Below are 15612 nucleotides of genomic sequence, written 5' to 3' on the forward strand. Positions count from 1 at the left end.
ATGTGGGTCTTGAAGGGGGGTGGTAGCCGCTGTGGGGGCCAGTTGGTCCCTGTTGGGGGGCTGTAGCCCTGGTGGGAGGGCAGCAAAATATATATTCATGTATTCATGAAACATGTATTTAGAGTTCATTTTATTATTATGATAGAGACACTGGTAGGCTTCCACATTACTTTAACACTGTAGATATATCAATAAAACATTGCTCAACTGATTGCTCTCTCTCTCTCTTTATAGTGGTCTTTTGTTTTAATTGTGGAGGAACATGGATTTGGGGGTATTCTACAGAGTGACTTTGGGATTTTTTTTTATCAGGGATTTTTCAGTTTTCCAATATGGAACACCAAAATTCCTGCTAAGGAGGCCACTGGCAGAACCCTGCCTGCTCAAAGCTGGCACCTTGGACCCAGCTGGCTGTGGCTAACCTTCTGGACAAATGGGGCCAGGAGGACATGCTTTGATAGTTCAAAGCAGGCCACCACACTGAGAACATCTTCCGGATGTTAGCTTCCCAGATGGCTGGGCAGGGAGCACACATGTCAGTAGTGCCGCACAGAGGCCAACTCTGCAGCCACAGCCCGCTGGCAGCTGACCAAGAAGGGCAGATGCCTCTACTGGCTGTGCAGTCCCCATCCAGGTCTGGCAGGTGCACAGCAGGTCACAGCCAGAAGCTCCTGAAAGTGAGTAGCCCTGAGCTTTTTATACTGCTGGGGACAGCACAGGTGTTGGCCCTGGCCTCCAGCTCCCCCTAGTTGCAGATTTGGGAGGAGCCAGGCAGGGTTATTTTGCCCCAAGTGGCACAATTTGCTCCACAACAAAGTGCATGTCCAAGCATGTGCGCTGAGGCAAAAAGCCCCGGCTCAAATTTGCACCGCTTGTATTTGAGCTGCTGCAAGCACACATGCTTGCATGTGTGGACGCGCCCAATGGCGTTTAGGCTCCAGAGTCTCGCAGACACTTTTGAAATTTAACCTTAAAACTGAAATCTTTTACAATATTTTTTTGTTTCATCTACATTATTAAAAATAGCATGGCCTGCTGAAGCCTAGATGGGCCCATTGTAATACACTGTTTTGGATATGCCTGTTTTTGTATTCAGTGGCATACAAGGTAGTGCTGTAGCTGTTATTACATCTAGCTACCTCTGACTCCTTAGACCAGATGACCAGGTACCCATTGACTGGAGGTGGCCTTTGACCACAGTCTTGAGAAAGGCATGAATTCATGCTTTTGGGACCATAGTGAGTTGCCTATACCATTCTAACACTACACCCACACAAAAATAATATGCTTTACATAAAAAGTTAATTAAATGTTATATATCTAGATTAAGTTCAGTCTTCCATAAATGGTCAGAGTTCTACTGATATCAGTGGAGTTGTACCCTTTTATATTACAGTTGAACTTGACATTCTCTTAAAGTATGTCTACTTACTTGAACATAATATAGTGGTAAGCTCCCCTGGCTCTTAAAAGTTTAGATTTTTATACCTAACAAACTTTAAAAAGTCAAAAGAATAAATGATATAATAATATCTTTAAACACACTGAACAAGATACTATATTGTAGAAATCTTTAAAATAGCCACTACTACTATTCAGGATAAGGCTACATTCAAATTTAACATCCATATTGGTCAGATCAAACATCAAAACTTCCTTTCTTCACCAAAGTCTCACTTCTGCCTGCCTCTAGTGATGAACATTCTTACATAGCATGGAAAAGGACATGGCTTAGCAATGTTTTTTTCCATGATAATTGTCCAGCTACAATGTTCCCTGCACAGTAATTAGCAGAGAACCTGGTTTTCTCTGATAAAAAAAATCCCCAATTTTGGGATACAAAAAAGTAACCCAAAATCCACATTTTTCCACAATTAAAATAAAACTCCACTTTACATATCTATATATCTAAATATATATATGTGTATGTGTGTGTGTATAATGGTGTTTCATTTTAATCATGGAAAATATTAATTTTGGGTTACTTTTTGATATCCCAAAATTGGGGATTTTTTTTTAATCAGAGAAAACCAGAATCCCTGGTGATTAGCACCCCCTGTCTCAACACTGAGAAAATTTCAAATGGGGTCTTGAATAATGGCATGTCAATATAGGGACATTCAGGGAATTTCAGGGGTAGTAAGCAAAGGTTGGATGTACAGCAGAGGTGCCAAATATGTGGGGACCCAAGGGCCCTGGCCCCAACTCAGGAAAAGTATTGTCACCTGAGTTGTGTAAAACTTTTTACATGTTCATCATCTTAGGCCCTCCCTGGCAAAAAGAAAAGTCAGCACCTATGATGTGCATTAGTTAACAGTGCATGAAACATTCTTGTGGAAACTCTCATCTAGAAGCAAAATGGTCTTAAGTTTTGATGGGGATTAAGCTACAGTGAGCTCAAGGCATTTTGCCTTTGAATGAGAGCCCCCACAAGGGGAAGGTTCACGGGCCTTAACAAGTGCATCCATGTAGACATGCCCTAATTCTGAATGCTTCAGAGACTGATGTTGACCTACTGGTTAAAATCTCTTCTCTGTTCTTTGTTCTAGCTTCCATTCACATTCTCAATAAAACTTACTCCTGAGGCCAGAAGTCTTGGAGTACCAACATTTCTACTCATCTTCAATGGTGCAAGTATTGACCTATAAGTAGGGACCTACCTAATTTACAGCAGCTACCCACCAGTTCTGTGGGCAGAACAAGGGGCCCAGAAGTAATTTCACAGGTGGAGTGCAATGCCCCCTCCCCCATGCCTCTGACTGGCTGAGGGGTCCCAGTGGTCCCATTCCTCACCACTGATTGGCTGCGAGGGCTGTCTGACATGCAGCCCCACCCCTTGCTGCTGATTGCTGGAGAGAGCTGCTGATTGGTACGGAGGGGTGTGGCCACATGACAGGCAGCCCTCAGAGCCAATCAGCAACAAGAGGTAGGGGGTGGCAGGCAGCTATCTTGCCAGCTGCCCTTTGAACAGCCACACCTTCCTCTCACCTTCCCCACCCAGGTAGGCTGCTGCAGCACCCCGAGGACTGCTGGCTCTCTCTGGGGAGCCAGAATTTTATTTTCTGTAATTTTTCTTTTCCTGTGGATTTCATGGGCATTGCCCAGATTTTGCAGGCAATGTCTGATTTTATGGAATCCACAAAATCCGCAAAATTTCATATTCAGTAATCCGCATCTATTAAGGCCCTAAACTGCCTGGGCCCGATGTAGCAGGGACTACCTTCTTCCTTATGCCCCATCATGATCCCTACAGTCAGCCAAGTGCAACCTTCTGCAAGTAGCATCAATGAGCCAAGTTTGCCAGAAAAATGCATGGGAGGTCATTCTTAGAAGTCACTCCTAAGATCTGGAACTTCACTCATTCTTCAGGCTTGCTCAGAACCCAAGCCTAGACATCGTTTAGAAGTTATAAGCCCTTCCTATCTGTGCAGGAATTTAACAAACAAAGCTAGGTTCAACACAAGAAGAATGACAAGAGAACAACGTGGCTCTACAATAAGCTTCTAAGATGTGCCAAATGCAAAAGAAAAGCATACAGGGAAAATGGATAAATGGGCAAGTGACCAAAGAAGCCATCCAGGAAATAGCAAGAACTTACAGGGACAAAACCAGGAAGACCAAGTTAAAGAACAAGCTGCACCTGACAAGGAAGGTCAAAGATAACAAGAAGAGGTTCTATAAGTATTTTAGCCAGAAAAAAAAGACTGAGGAAGCCGTGGGTCCACTTCTAAATAGCCAGGGGTACTCTTAACAGACATTGTAAAGAAGGAGCTACTCAGTACCTACTTTGGCTCAGTCTTCATAAAAGAATTCAGTTGCAGCCATATACCTAATAAGGATTATTTGGATAAGGAAAGGGACAAGCTGAGGGATGAGTTAACAAAAGAGACAGTCAGAGAACTTTTGATAGGTCTAAATGAATTCAAGTCAGAAAGGCCTGATGAACTTCATCCTAAGGTACTGAAGGAACTGACAAAGGAGACTGTGGAACCCTTGGCAATGATATTCATGAAGTCATGGGAGACTGGTGAGGTACCAGAAGACTGGGAAAGGGCCAATGTAGTGTAACTCTTTTAAAAAGGCAAACAGGAGGATCTGGGGAACTACAAACCAGTACCTGGGGAACCTCCATACCTGGGAAGTTATTGGAGCATAACTTAAGGAAGTCCATCTGCAAGCAACTGGAGAAGGAAAGGCTGATCACAAGAGCCAGCTTGGAATTATTACAACCAATTCATGCCAAACAAACTTAATCTTTTTCTTTAACTGAGCAACTACTTGGATGGATGCAGGGAAATCTGGAAGTCTGTGGATATAGTGCATATGGACTTCAGCAAGGCTTTGACAAGGTCCCACATGACCTTCTCAGAAACAAATTGGAGAAATGTGGGCTGGGCAAAACTACTGTAAGGTAGACAGACAACTGGCTCAACAGCCTCAAGCAAAGGAGATCCGTGGATCCATGACAGAATAGCAGGAGATTTTGAGTAGAGTCCCACAGGATTCTGTCCTGAGCCTAGTGCTATTCAATATGTTTATTAATTATATAAATGCTGGCATAGAAAGCATCTTGAATGATTTTACATGCAATGTGAAACTGGGAAGGATTTTGGACATGTTGGAGGGTGGGAATGCAATTCAGAAGGCCATCAACAAACTGGAAAGCTGGGCTAAAGCTAACAGGATAAAGTTCAATACAGACAAATCCAAGGTGCTACCCATCAGGAACTTAAATAAAAAATACGAATACAAAATGGGTGATGTTTGCCTGGATGGCAGCGTTATGGAGAAGGTTCTGGGAGTCTTGGTAGATCATAGATTCAATATGAGCCTGCAATGTAATACAGTTGCACAAAAAAAGTGAAAGCGGTTTTGGGTTACATAATTGATAGAAGAATTAAGTACAAGACACAGGAGGTGAAGATACCTCTCCATTCAGCACTGGTTAGCCCTCATCTAGAGTATTGGTTAGGCCTCATCTAGTGTTTGCAGTTTTGGACTTCACATTTTAAAAAGGATGTGGAAAAGTTACAGATGGTTCAGGAAAAGCTTTTTCACTGTTAAAACAGTGAGGTCATGGAATAGATTGCCTAGGGAAGTTATGGACTCTGTCACTGAAGGTGTTCAAGAAGAGATTGGACAGCCATTGGTCAGGACCGAACATAGCTATGCCTGTGTTCTGCTATGGGTATTTCCCATGCTTCTGGGTTTTGCTGCATGGGGCTGGGAGGGAATTCTCTTTCCCCTTTCCCCACTGCTACATGTATCTGGGTATTTTTAAAGACTTTCTCAGAGGCACTGGCTGCAGCCATGGCTGGGGATTTTGGCTGGGATGTGCCAGCACTGCTATTGGCTGGTTCCTGACTAGAGGGTCTTGCCTCTCCACTTAGGGTCAAACTGACTGCCATATTTGTGGTCACGAAGAAATTTTACTATGTGGAAAAATCAGACTGGTATGGACTGTAGGGGTTTTTGCCTTCCTCTGCAGCGAGGGGGGACATGGCCTTCTTCCTGGGATATCCTGAGCATATATTAACAAGTTTTAGAGCAGCAGAATGCTGCCTGCCATGGTCCCCCTGCTATTCCTGTGACAGATTAGGGTGTTATGTCTTGTGCCAGGATTGACATTAGTTTTGCTAAGAGGTTAGAGAATGGATTTGTCTAGGGTGATTTCAGTAGGAAAGATTCTGGGGGTTGCACTAGATGACCTATGGAGTCCCTTCTAGCTTTGCTTCTCTACGATTCTGTAATTCTATGATTGTTTATGGGGGTTCTACTTTATCTTGATACTGCAGTTGCCTTTTATGTTTTGTTCTCTTGTTCATTTTCCTATTTTATAATATATTTTCTTCCCTTATTGTACCTGTCCTGAGCCTTTGTTGGGGAGGGCACCATATCAATCAATAAATCAATCAATCAATCAATCAATTCCATCTCCAGTGCTATATTTAATTTAAAGGGGATCTTCTCTTTTGCAAACTCTCTACATATTTTCTACATTCTACCACTCTGAGCTCATATAGCATGCATCTATGCATTCACCTTCACTTTACCTATTTGAATTTAAAAATTAATTTCCAAAATATAGCATGCACATATGCATGTGCACTTATGAGCATGCCTGAGACTCCTGCATAAAAGCTTGATATAGGCACACTAGATTGCACATATACAAAGGGATAATGTATACATACAAACACTTTATTTAGGTTGCAGCACCAGGCAGAAGTGTATATGCACTTGGAAAAATATAGTCCATCCCCACGAGCCATAGAAGGTAGTAAATTATGAATGTTCTGCTTAGAAGGTCAAGACATTATCCTACCAACTTCCGTACAACACATTGAAGCTTGCACAGTGCAAGGAATCACTGAAACGGGCTACTGAGCACCTTGCTACACAGTGGCCTGCAGGATTGACCCACATTATAAGACAGTTTTAAGCATCCAAAATTTCTGTGGTGCTCCAGGCCTCTGGTAAAGGTTAAAATATTTTAAGATATCCTGTAACCTGGACTCTCTCTTGTTTTCCAGCAGACCTACTGCTAGCAACCTAGCACAAGCTATACATTTTGTCTGAAATGTACTAAACATTATATTTCCTAGTGCTGGCATTTCAGGAACTCCAGCTTTTCAGAACTCCCTAACATCACTCCTGGATAAAAGAATTTAAAATTAAGTCAATGACTGGTCTATCCATGAATATGAAGTAAACATTTAATCAAGTAATTATGAGAACAATGTCAGACAGTGACCAATCACACCAGTGCCTTAGGCTGGCAACAAAAAAGCAATGACATTATATAAAAGGAAAGGAACATTTTTAGAACAGCTTTTAATTAACAAATTGATGCTTCTATTTTAAAAGAATTAAAAGGCCTTTTGCATAATAATCCCCATTGTCAACTCTTTCACTCACAAAATAGGACTAAAAACAACAAATATGCTCAGCTTGGAGAGAAGTCAATAGGACATGCTGAAGTCAGGGGTTTTGAATATCACTGCTCTCTTGGCTTCAGGTACCTTACCTTGCTATATTACGAGGAACTTGCCTCATTTTGAATACTCATCCCTGGGCCAGCCTATGCCTTTTGTTTGGAACACTGAGCATGGGTCAATACTTTCCTTCAAAATATGTCCAGAATGGAAAGTGTTGCCACTGCTCCCCATTTATCTGATATCCTTGTTGGCAGTTCTTACTCAGGCTGTGGGAAAACTAAATTCAAACCCCTCTTTTTCCTGGTGGGATTTAAAACCAAAACTTCCACAAGAATGGCCTAACTACCAAACTATATGCTATTCTGATGTGTGTATCTGTGTATTAACACCTATTAACACTGTTCCAATATATACCAAAGAGCCTTTAACTAGACAATAGCTTACAGCTTGATAGCTATGGTACTCCCCTAGGAGATTGGATATGTGAGTTTCAGTTCCCTCAGGCATGCCTGGGATCCTCTTATTGCATAAAAGCAAACACGCCTGTTTATCGCTACTCCCATATTTCATACAGAGATTGATCCGTTAGATATGCTTTGAATACACCTACTTGATTGAGCCCTTCAGGTGATGTGAGCATAGTAGGTGCATCTACACATGTGCTTTACTGTGGAGTTGACTGATTAGCTCTGCAGTAAAGCATCACCATCTACATGTACACTGGTATTAGGATGTAGAAAATTAATTAACTCTGTTGTAAGATAGTATTGTCGGGGACAGTACTATCTTCAGGTGGAGTACTTAGCTCCACTGAAATGCATGTGAAGACAGTGACAGGGGCTGGATGGGGTATGAAGGTGCTGAAGTGTGGGGGTTGTCTGCCACCTAGCCCTGCACTTTAACACCCCTGTGCCCCAGCCAGCCCCTCTGTTGCCCAGTGCTGCCACCTGGAGCCCAGGTCTGATCCCCTTGCCCTCTGACAGCCCAGGGCTTCTCCACCCTGGCTCAAAGTGCTGCTGTCCCAGGCGCACATGTAGTCACAGAAGCAGCTGACTGGCATGAGCAGCCTTCCCACACATCTATAGGCACTCCCTTCACTACTGAGGCATTTCTGGGTGTTTAGGTACCTGAAAAATTTTAATATTGACAACTGAAATACCTACAAATTCCATGCATCTCCAGTTTAATGTAGCAGCTGACTGGGAGGGGGGGTTCCAGATTGCAATTCTGGATTCAGGAAACTAAAGTAGGAGTTAAGGGTCACTTAAGACTTTTTGTAGCTCTCACTTTTAGGACCCTAAGTTTCCATAGCTTTCAATGAGGCAAAAACTTCTAAATATCTAAGTGACTTCTGAAAATGAGACTTGGATACTTCAGAAATTCTGCCACTTTAGTTTCTACAAATTTGAATATAGGTCCCTCCAGCCCCACCATGTCCTGTGCAAGTATGCTGAAGTGTTGGTTTAGTGCCGACTCAAAGGGAAAGGTGCCACTTACTCTGTCACTAAATGCCACTCCTTCAACACTTCAATTTTCTTGGGTTGTCTCTCATGTAAGAACTCCCCTATCATGACCCTCAGGAAGACTGACAAGATCACAGCCTGAGGTAACAGAGCTGCAGAGAGGCATTTAACTAATTAGACACTGACACTGCTTTACCTTTCACTCATGGGCATTATGAAGCTTTAATTAATGTTTGTTTTTTGCTCCAAGGTTCTCAGGCAGGAGTGCTATGGAAAGTGTTCTGTTATTATTATTGTTATGATTGATTTCAGAAAGCAATTTAAATCTTTGTCTGTGTGTAACAGAGTCCATTGGTTTCCAAGAGATGGCTCCAATTTCTGAAAACCTAGGCAAACCCTTGTTGTTGTTTTTTATTAAGCTTGCACTGTAGTCACTAAGTTCATAATGGCCACAAGTTGATTGAGAGCAGGTTCAGGCTAGACATCAGGAGGGACTACTTCGCAGGGTGGCTAGGATCTGGAACCAGCTTCCAAGGGAAGTGGTGCTTGCTCCTACCTTGGGGGTCTTCAGAAGAAGGCTAGATAATCCCCTAGCTGGGGTCATTTGATCATAGCATTCATTCCTGCCCATGGCAGGGGGTCAGACTTGATGATCTGCTCAGGTCCCTTCCGACCCTAACAACTATGAAACTATGAATCAGCGATTTGGACATAGACACAGTTTTAAATGTTTTTTTCTACATACCTTGAGGTACCAACGCAGCTCATGAACACTGGAATGCTGGGATGGATGGAGCATCCCACAGAAGTGCAGGGGTGCCCTCCAAATGCTTGGCAGCAAAGCCAGAAGTGGACCAAAAGAACTTCTGGTCCACTTTTGGGTCTGCCATGGGGCATACAGGGGGCCCCCCCCACACCTCTCCAGCTCAGCGATTGTCCATGGGGGGACCCTGGTTGCCTCCCCAGACCCAGGAGGTACCAACTGCTGAGCTGAGGAGTGCAGGGGGGCTCCCCAGCACACTCTCTGGCAGACCTGAAAATGGACAAGAAGTGCTTTTGGTTCACTTCCAGGTTGGCTGCCAAGCACGCTGGGAAGCCCCCTGCACTCCTGTGGGACGCTTCATGTGCCCTGGCATTGCAGCATTCATGACTGCCTGCTACCTAGAGGTATGTAGAAAAAACATTTAAAGCTGTGTCTATGTCAGAATCACCGAATCTTTCTGAATCTCTCCGAATTGATTTGGAGGGTTCCAATTTGATTCAGAGAGATTAAAGGGTCTCCTAATTCGATTTGGATTCAGAGATTCGGCCACCAAATTGGGCCAAATCTCCATTGAATCAAATCAGGGACCAAAGCTTTGCACAGCCCTAATCCTCACCTCTTCTAAACCAAATTCAGCTGTGCTGTATGGAATTGCAACTCCCATGGACCTTAAAAGGAGTTAAATCAGGCCTGTTGATTTCAATGGAACTTTCTTCAAAATTAAAATCTGATCCCCCAAATCTACACCGAACTGGGGTAGGGTATAGTTATTTTGCAGATCCAGTGAAGACCAACTGCTAATTTTCATGATTATATCTCTTGTCTGGCCAATGGACACTACCATTTACTTTATCATTGAATAAATCCAATTAGCACATTTCTCTGGGAGGTGACAAAAGCCTCAATTCTCCACTAACAAGAAGAGATTTGAGTCATGGATTTCCTGCCACTAACTTGCACTGAACCCTAATACTCTTTATTTTTCTCCTCAGATCCCATTTTCTTTTACTGTCTTCTACTACTGCTGGTAAACCCACTATCTTACCTCTCACCCAGGCTCACAACTTTAAGGTCCCAGTTAACTCTTCCCTTCCTCTCTATTCAGTTAGGATTTCCTCAAATCCTCCCAATTTGCCCTCTCTAACATCTCTAAGTCCATCCTGTTCTCTTTCATGCTGGCACAGAACCCAGGTTTGCCCCTTGCTTCTCTACTGCAAGCTCCTCCTTTTTGTTCTTCCTGCTTTATTCTCATTCCCTTCAAGTATACCCAAAACACTGCTGTAAAAATTATCTGCCTCCCTGAGCTTTCTGAACATGTCACTCTCCTATGCAAATTCTTTCACTGCCTTCTCGTGTGCTCTGGATTAAGTTTATGCACTTTACAACTCAATGCAATCACACTTAGCTCATAATTACTGCAGAAAGTATTGCTCTAGCAGGTCTTTGTGCATTTATGCACACACACATGCATGTCCTTGCATACAGGAATACAAACATGTTGCATATTAAGGCATATAAATCTTAGGAGCCAAATCAAATCATAAAAGCCAAATAATACATCTTTGTTGTGAATGCTAGATCTCTGATTACACCAAATCTCTGCCACACCCTCTGTAATAAAGCCACATTGTTAATTTATAGGACAATATGCTTTACTCTGTGGAAAGAAATAACAGCTATTATTGTGATTCAAATGATATTTTGTTTCTTGATTTTGTGTTCTTGTCATTTCTCTGCAGCACAGTTACATCCCAGAGTACTTTGTAAACAAAGCAAAAATAATTTCTTTCATCCAACTGCAGCAGGAACTGAACAACTTAATCTGATCATTGTGTGCAAAGAAAATATTTCCAGTGACGACATCTTCTTATGTCAATTATTTTTTATTACAGATGTCATCTCTATGTGCCATACTAATGCAATTCTTTCTTCTCATTTCAAGTTTTTAATCTATCTTTGTGGCGCTAATATTTTATTCGTTCAAAATACATGATGTAAAATCCACGGCCATCAATATTTCCTGTGAGCTAAAAATAAACTTCTCTTGTCAGATATGGTTAGCTGATAAAAAGTGTCAGAGAATTTTCTGAATTACTTTGATAACTTCCTGTTTATGTGGTACTGACCCTTGTCTAATAATGATCTTTAACACTTGGAATAAGAGAAGGTACTGAAACATACTATTGTTTAATGGACAATATTGATTACTTTTGAAAGCCTTTAATACATTTCCCATATTAGACATGAACAGATGTCAGGGATGTTGCCAAGTGAAATTTCTTTTATGCAATCTTGGCTTGTTGTACAATAATAGCCCTTTCTCAACATGGGAAAAAATTACAGACCCAACTAATTTCCTTGACAGGGAAGAGTTACATATGTTTTCCACTTGTATTTTTTACGATAAGTTTACAATTTTGCCAAACCTGGAACTAATTGGGACCATTTCTAAAACTGGCCAAATAAACCCACAATGTGTACAGCTATTCTAAAATGCAGTAAATGATTGTTTGGTTTTACATTTTTTCTAACAGGGGAAAGTTAGATTGCACAATTATTTCATTTAAGTTACTTAAACACTTACTGTTTCATATCCTCCCAGTTTTTGAGCAGCTTGAAACATAGTCCAAAGGTTAACTGTTAGAGGGACAATAAGTATTTAGATAAGCATTGCATTAACCAACACATTTCAAAGAAATGTAAATTAAACAGTTTTTAAAATAAAAGAAAATAAAAAAAAATGTTCACAACCCTTGAAAAAGCTCTTGTGAAACAATTTTCAAAAAGATATTTACATAATCTGAAGAGTAAGTATTACCTAGGACTATATATATATATAGTCCTATATATAAATATAAATACGTGAAAGGGAACCCATTTAGAGTAATCTAAGGAATGAAAAAATTCCTTACAGTTATTATGCTCTTTCCATTTTTCTTATAAGAAATAAAGCTGTGCTTTGCTTGCTTCTATAACCTTGATAGTAATAACTAGTACAGAAGCCATTGGAAAGAATGCTCTTATTTTTTTGAAAAACTTATTTTGTTAACAGAAAGCAAGCACTGAAGCATGACTCATGTACAATGGCCACGATGAAGATACAATATCATATATTTATTGCAGCCCATGTAATAAATAGTCTCTATAATCAATGAAGTCAGCCAAGTTCTAACTGGCCCTGTCTGAAGGCACCAATGCTGGGGGATGAGTGTATAGGTAACATATTTATCCCAGTGCATCAGAATTGCCATATACCATACAGCCAAAATTTGATTGTAGGGAAGGACAATGGTGGAGAGACTGAATAATGGCAATGGAAGGATTGTCATTATTCTTTTTGTTTTCCAGTGGGCAGCCACACCCTGCTCAGGATGTGTTATAAAAGCACTAGCAATGCTATATGGAGGGGAAACACAGACAAGACTTTTAACAAAATTTGTAAGGGCCACTACTTATTTTCCTTTCTGCCTAATGACTCACTCCACACCTTCTGCCTGCTACCCAAAATGGCCATAATTTGTTGTCTTTGCTCTTTATTTATTTATTTATTTATAGAAAAATAATTGATAGCAACACTATACTAAAAGCCTACACAGTATTTCACCAACAAACCGTGACTCTCAGTGGGCATACTACAAATATTTCAAGCTGGAGTCAGCAATAATGCTGCAGATCAGAGAGGACATAATTCATTCCCCACCAGGGAATTCTGTGTTGTAGTGTATATGCTGGTTCTTCCCACTAATGTATTTATATTGGCAATGTTTACACATATCATGCTGGACAAATATAGAGTCCAGTCCTGCAAACACTTTTACTCCTCTGAGCAAATTTAATTTTGTACTTCACCATTTGCACAATTGGACTCACCTACTATAATGAATATAAAGCAAACTTAAATATATATTTTAGTTAAATGTTATGGGATGATTTTTCCCCAGATTGAGCATTTTGGAAACAGTGTCTTTTCTTATCTTTTGAGCCTACAGTGCCTCCTTGTTTGGAGAAGGCAGAATAAAATGAAAATAAAAAGGCTGTCTTCAACGCAAAACATGCTGAAAGCCTCATTGAACCTTGTACCATTTCAAAACTATCAAGACCTTTGCTTAGGCCTTGATTTAATCTGAATCAATGCATAATGCAACAAAGCTGTTCATAGTACATTAATTTTACTTCCATTTCAAGCAGCCGGTTTTCAGACAAACACTGTAATCATTTGGAGTTATATAAGTTTATAATGGCTGCTAGAGGCCTGTTGCAATCAGTGCCAATTGCTATTAGGTATGTAAATTGTTATGTAAAACATACAGGTTTGACATTCTTCATCAAAATAACACATGGTTTTAATCTCAGAGATAAGTTAGAGTAAATAATATTTCAAACCATGAGTTTTCCCTTTACGTAATTTAAGTATCATTCAAACTATAGACAAGAAAAAAAAAACATTTACAGCTTTTGTTGTAAACTCTGACAGAGCTCCCCTTACTTTGCAATATTTATGTAAAATTTAGTTACATCCACATCCTCTTCACCTACAACTGCTTTACAAATTGCGGCACTAAAAACTATATTCGCCAAAGCAATTCTAAACATTGTATTCTGGGTTAAACAGATACCATCTATTTTTACATTCTCTGAAATCAGTAATTTATTAACTATAAACACATGTTTAGACTTAAAAATATGATCCCTTTTGTGCCTTTCTTGACCACCTTTAAATATCTTCCTTTAATATTTGTCCTTTCACGAGGAACATCTGGCCACAATAAAGCTACGTCATATTATTAACTCAGAAGAAAGGCATTATAGACACTGCAGATTTATAAAAAAGAAAACTAGAGAGAGTTTTTAACTAGCCTATTTCTAGTCATTATCAGTGGATTTAAACCTATAAATATCCTGAAGCAACTATCCCAGAAGGAAGAGATGCAAATCTAGGCATAAGAAACAGTAAAATGCCTTGACTGGAAAATGTGTGGATATAAACTCAGTCTCAAAACCATGAGGTTTTAAAATAGTCTCAGTGTGTGAATGCTTTCTACATAGAAGCCAAACAGTTCTAAAATGTCAACAAAAAGTGGGAAAAATTATACTTACTCTGCTTAAAACCTAAATAGGGTATTCGTTCAATTGGTGTTTTCCTTTCTTTCATGTATTTATAAAGTGCCACAAGGAAAGCTTGCTCATCAGCTCTGCATTCTTCACCTACAGCAACCTTTGATTTATCTTCACTTGAACTTTTTTTACAGTTGCCATTGTTATTCTTGGGTTTGGGAAAAGCTGACCTGGCCTCACATTTTACCTGTTAAGTAAAAAGATTTCATGTCAGATCTGGATAATTGGCTAACCTTTAATTTTAATTCAAGAGATGAACACTGCATTAAATATGAAGGCCAAACCATGCAACTACACTTAAGGAGAAACAAAGAGAACTATTTATAGGACTAATGTTTTGTTCTGAATCTGAGTCACAACATTTTAAAATAGCCCACATCTTTAAATTGTTATAACCCAATGGTAATGTTCTCCAGATCTGTATTTTTATGGCTATCTATTGCTGTGTACAGGCAGCTTTCATCCCTCACATACACTCCTTAATAGGATGTCTAACAATAGGGTTGTGCAAAGCTTCAGTAGCTGATTTGATTTGGCAGAGATTCAGCCCAATTCAGGGACCAAATCTCCAAATCTGAAGCAAATTGGGAGACCAATTAAAAGCTCCAAATTGATTTGAAGCATCGGAATCAATTCAGAAAAGCTTCGGAAAATCTTTGGCCATAGATTAAACAGGGAGCTGACAGCTGCCTCCAGCTGGTAAGTCTGTTGGGGTTAGGGGAAGAAGGAGGGAAGAGCCACGGGGGAGGAAGGTATTGGGGCTTGGGCTGGGACAAGCTGCCCAGCCAGGGCAGGGAGCGTGTTACTCAGGATGGGGGGTAGGAGGGAGTGCAGGATGTGGGCACGTCAGCACTGGGAGCAGGGGCTCTGCCCTGTTGTGGCTTGCCCATTTGGGGAGGGCAGGGATGGAATGTGAGTGCATCTCACTCCAGGCAGAAGGGGACAAGTGGCAGCAGGGCAGAGCCCCTGCTCCCAGTGCTGCCACACCCACATCCCGTACCTGCCCCCCGTGCTGGCTGGCAAGTGGCAGCAGGGAAGAGCCCCTGCTCCCAGCACTGATGCGGGTGCAGTAGCGTTGGGAGCAGAGGCTATGGCATTCTGCCACCCGGAGTGAGCCATGCCTGCATCACATCCCCTGCCACGCTGGCTGGGCAAGAGGCAGTAGGGCATATAGCCCCTCTGGCTCCCCCTGTCAAGGCAGACACAAAGCCCCAGAAAAAGCCCCCATGGCTGCCCTGCCTGGCCCCATCCCCCACCTGAACCAGCCTCCCAGCACTTAAAAAAAAAAAAAAAAAAAAAACTGAAGGGATCGGGCCCTCTGGGGGCTTGGGGA

General features: G+C 41.2%; 1 protein-coding gene across 3 annotated transcripts in view; it reads right to left on the reverse strand.

Moving 5' to 3' along the window:
- ARID5B (AT-rich interaction domain 5B) overlaps nt 1–15612 on the reverse strand; it is a 233704-nt gene that overhangs the window by 61282 nt on the left and 156810 nt on the right. For all 3 annotated transcript variants that reach the window (XM_019507895.1, XM_019507896.1, XM_019507897.1), the window contains 2 exons: nt 14262–14466; nt 11749–11801 (listed from right to left, as the gene is read on the reverse strand). In XM_019507895.1, coding sequence (XP_019363440.1) covers nt 11749–11801; nt 14262–14466 — 258 coding nt within the window. The remainder of the gene's footprint in view (nt 1–11748; nt 11802–14261; nt 14467–15612) is intronic.

The sequence above is a fragment of the Gavialis gangeticus genome, unplaced genomic scaffold, assembly GCF_001723915.1.
Source record: "Gavialis gangeticus isolate Ggan-Ray unplaced genomic scaffold, GavGan_comp1, whole genome shotgun sequence".
NCBI lineage: Eukaryota > Metazoa > Chordata > Crocodylia > Gavialidae > Gavialis > Gavialis gangeticus.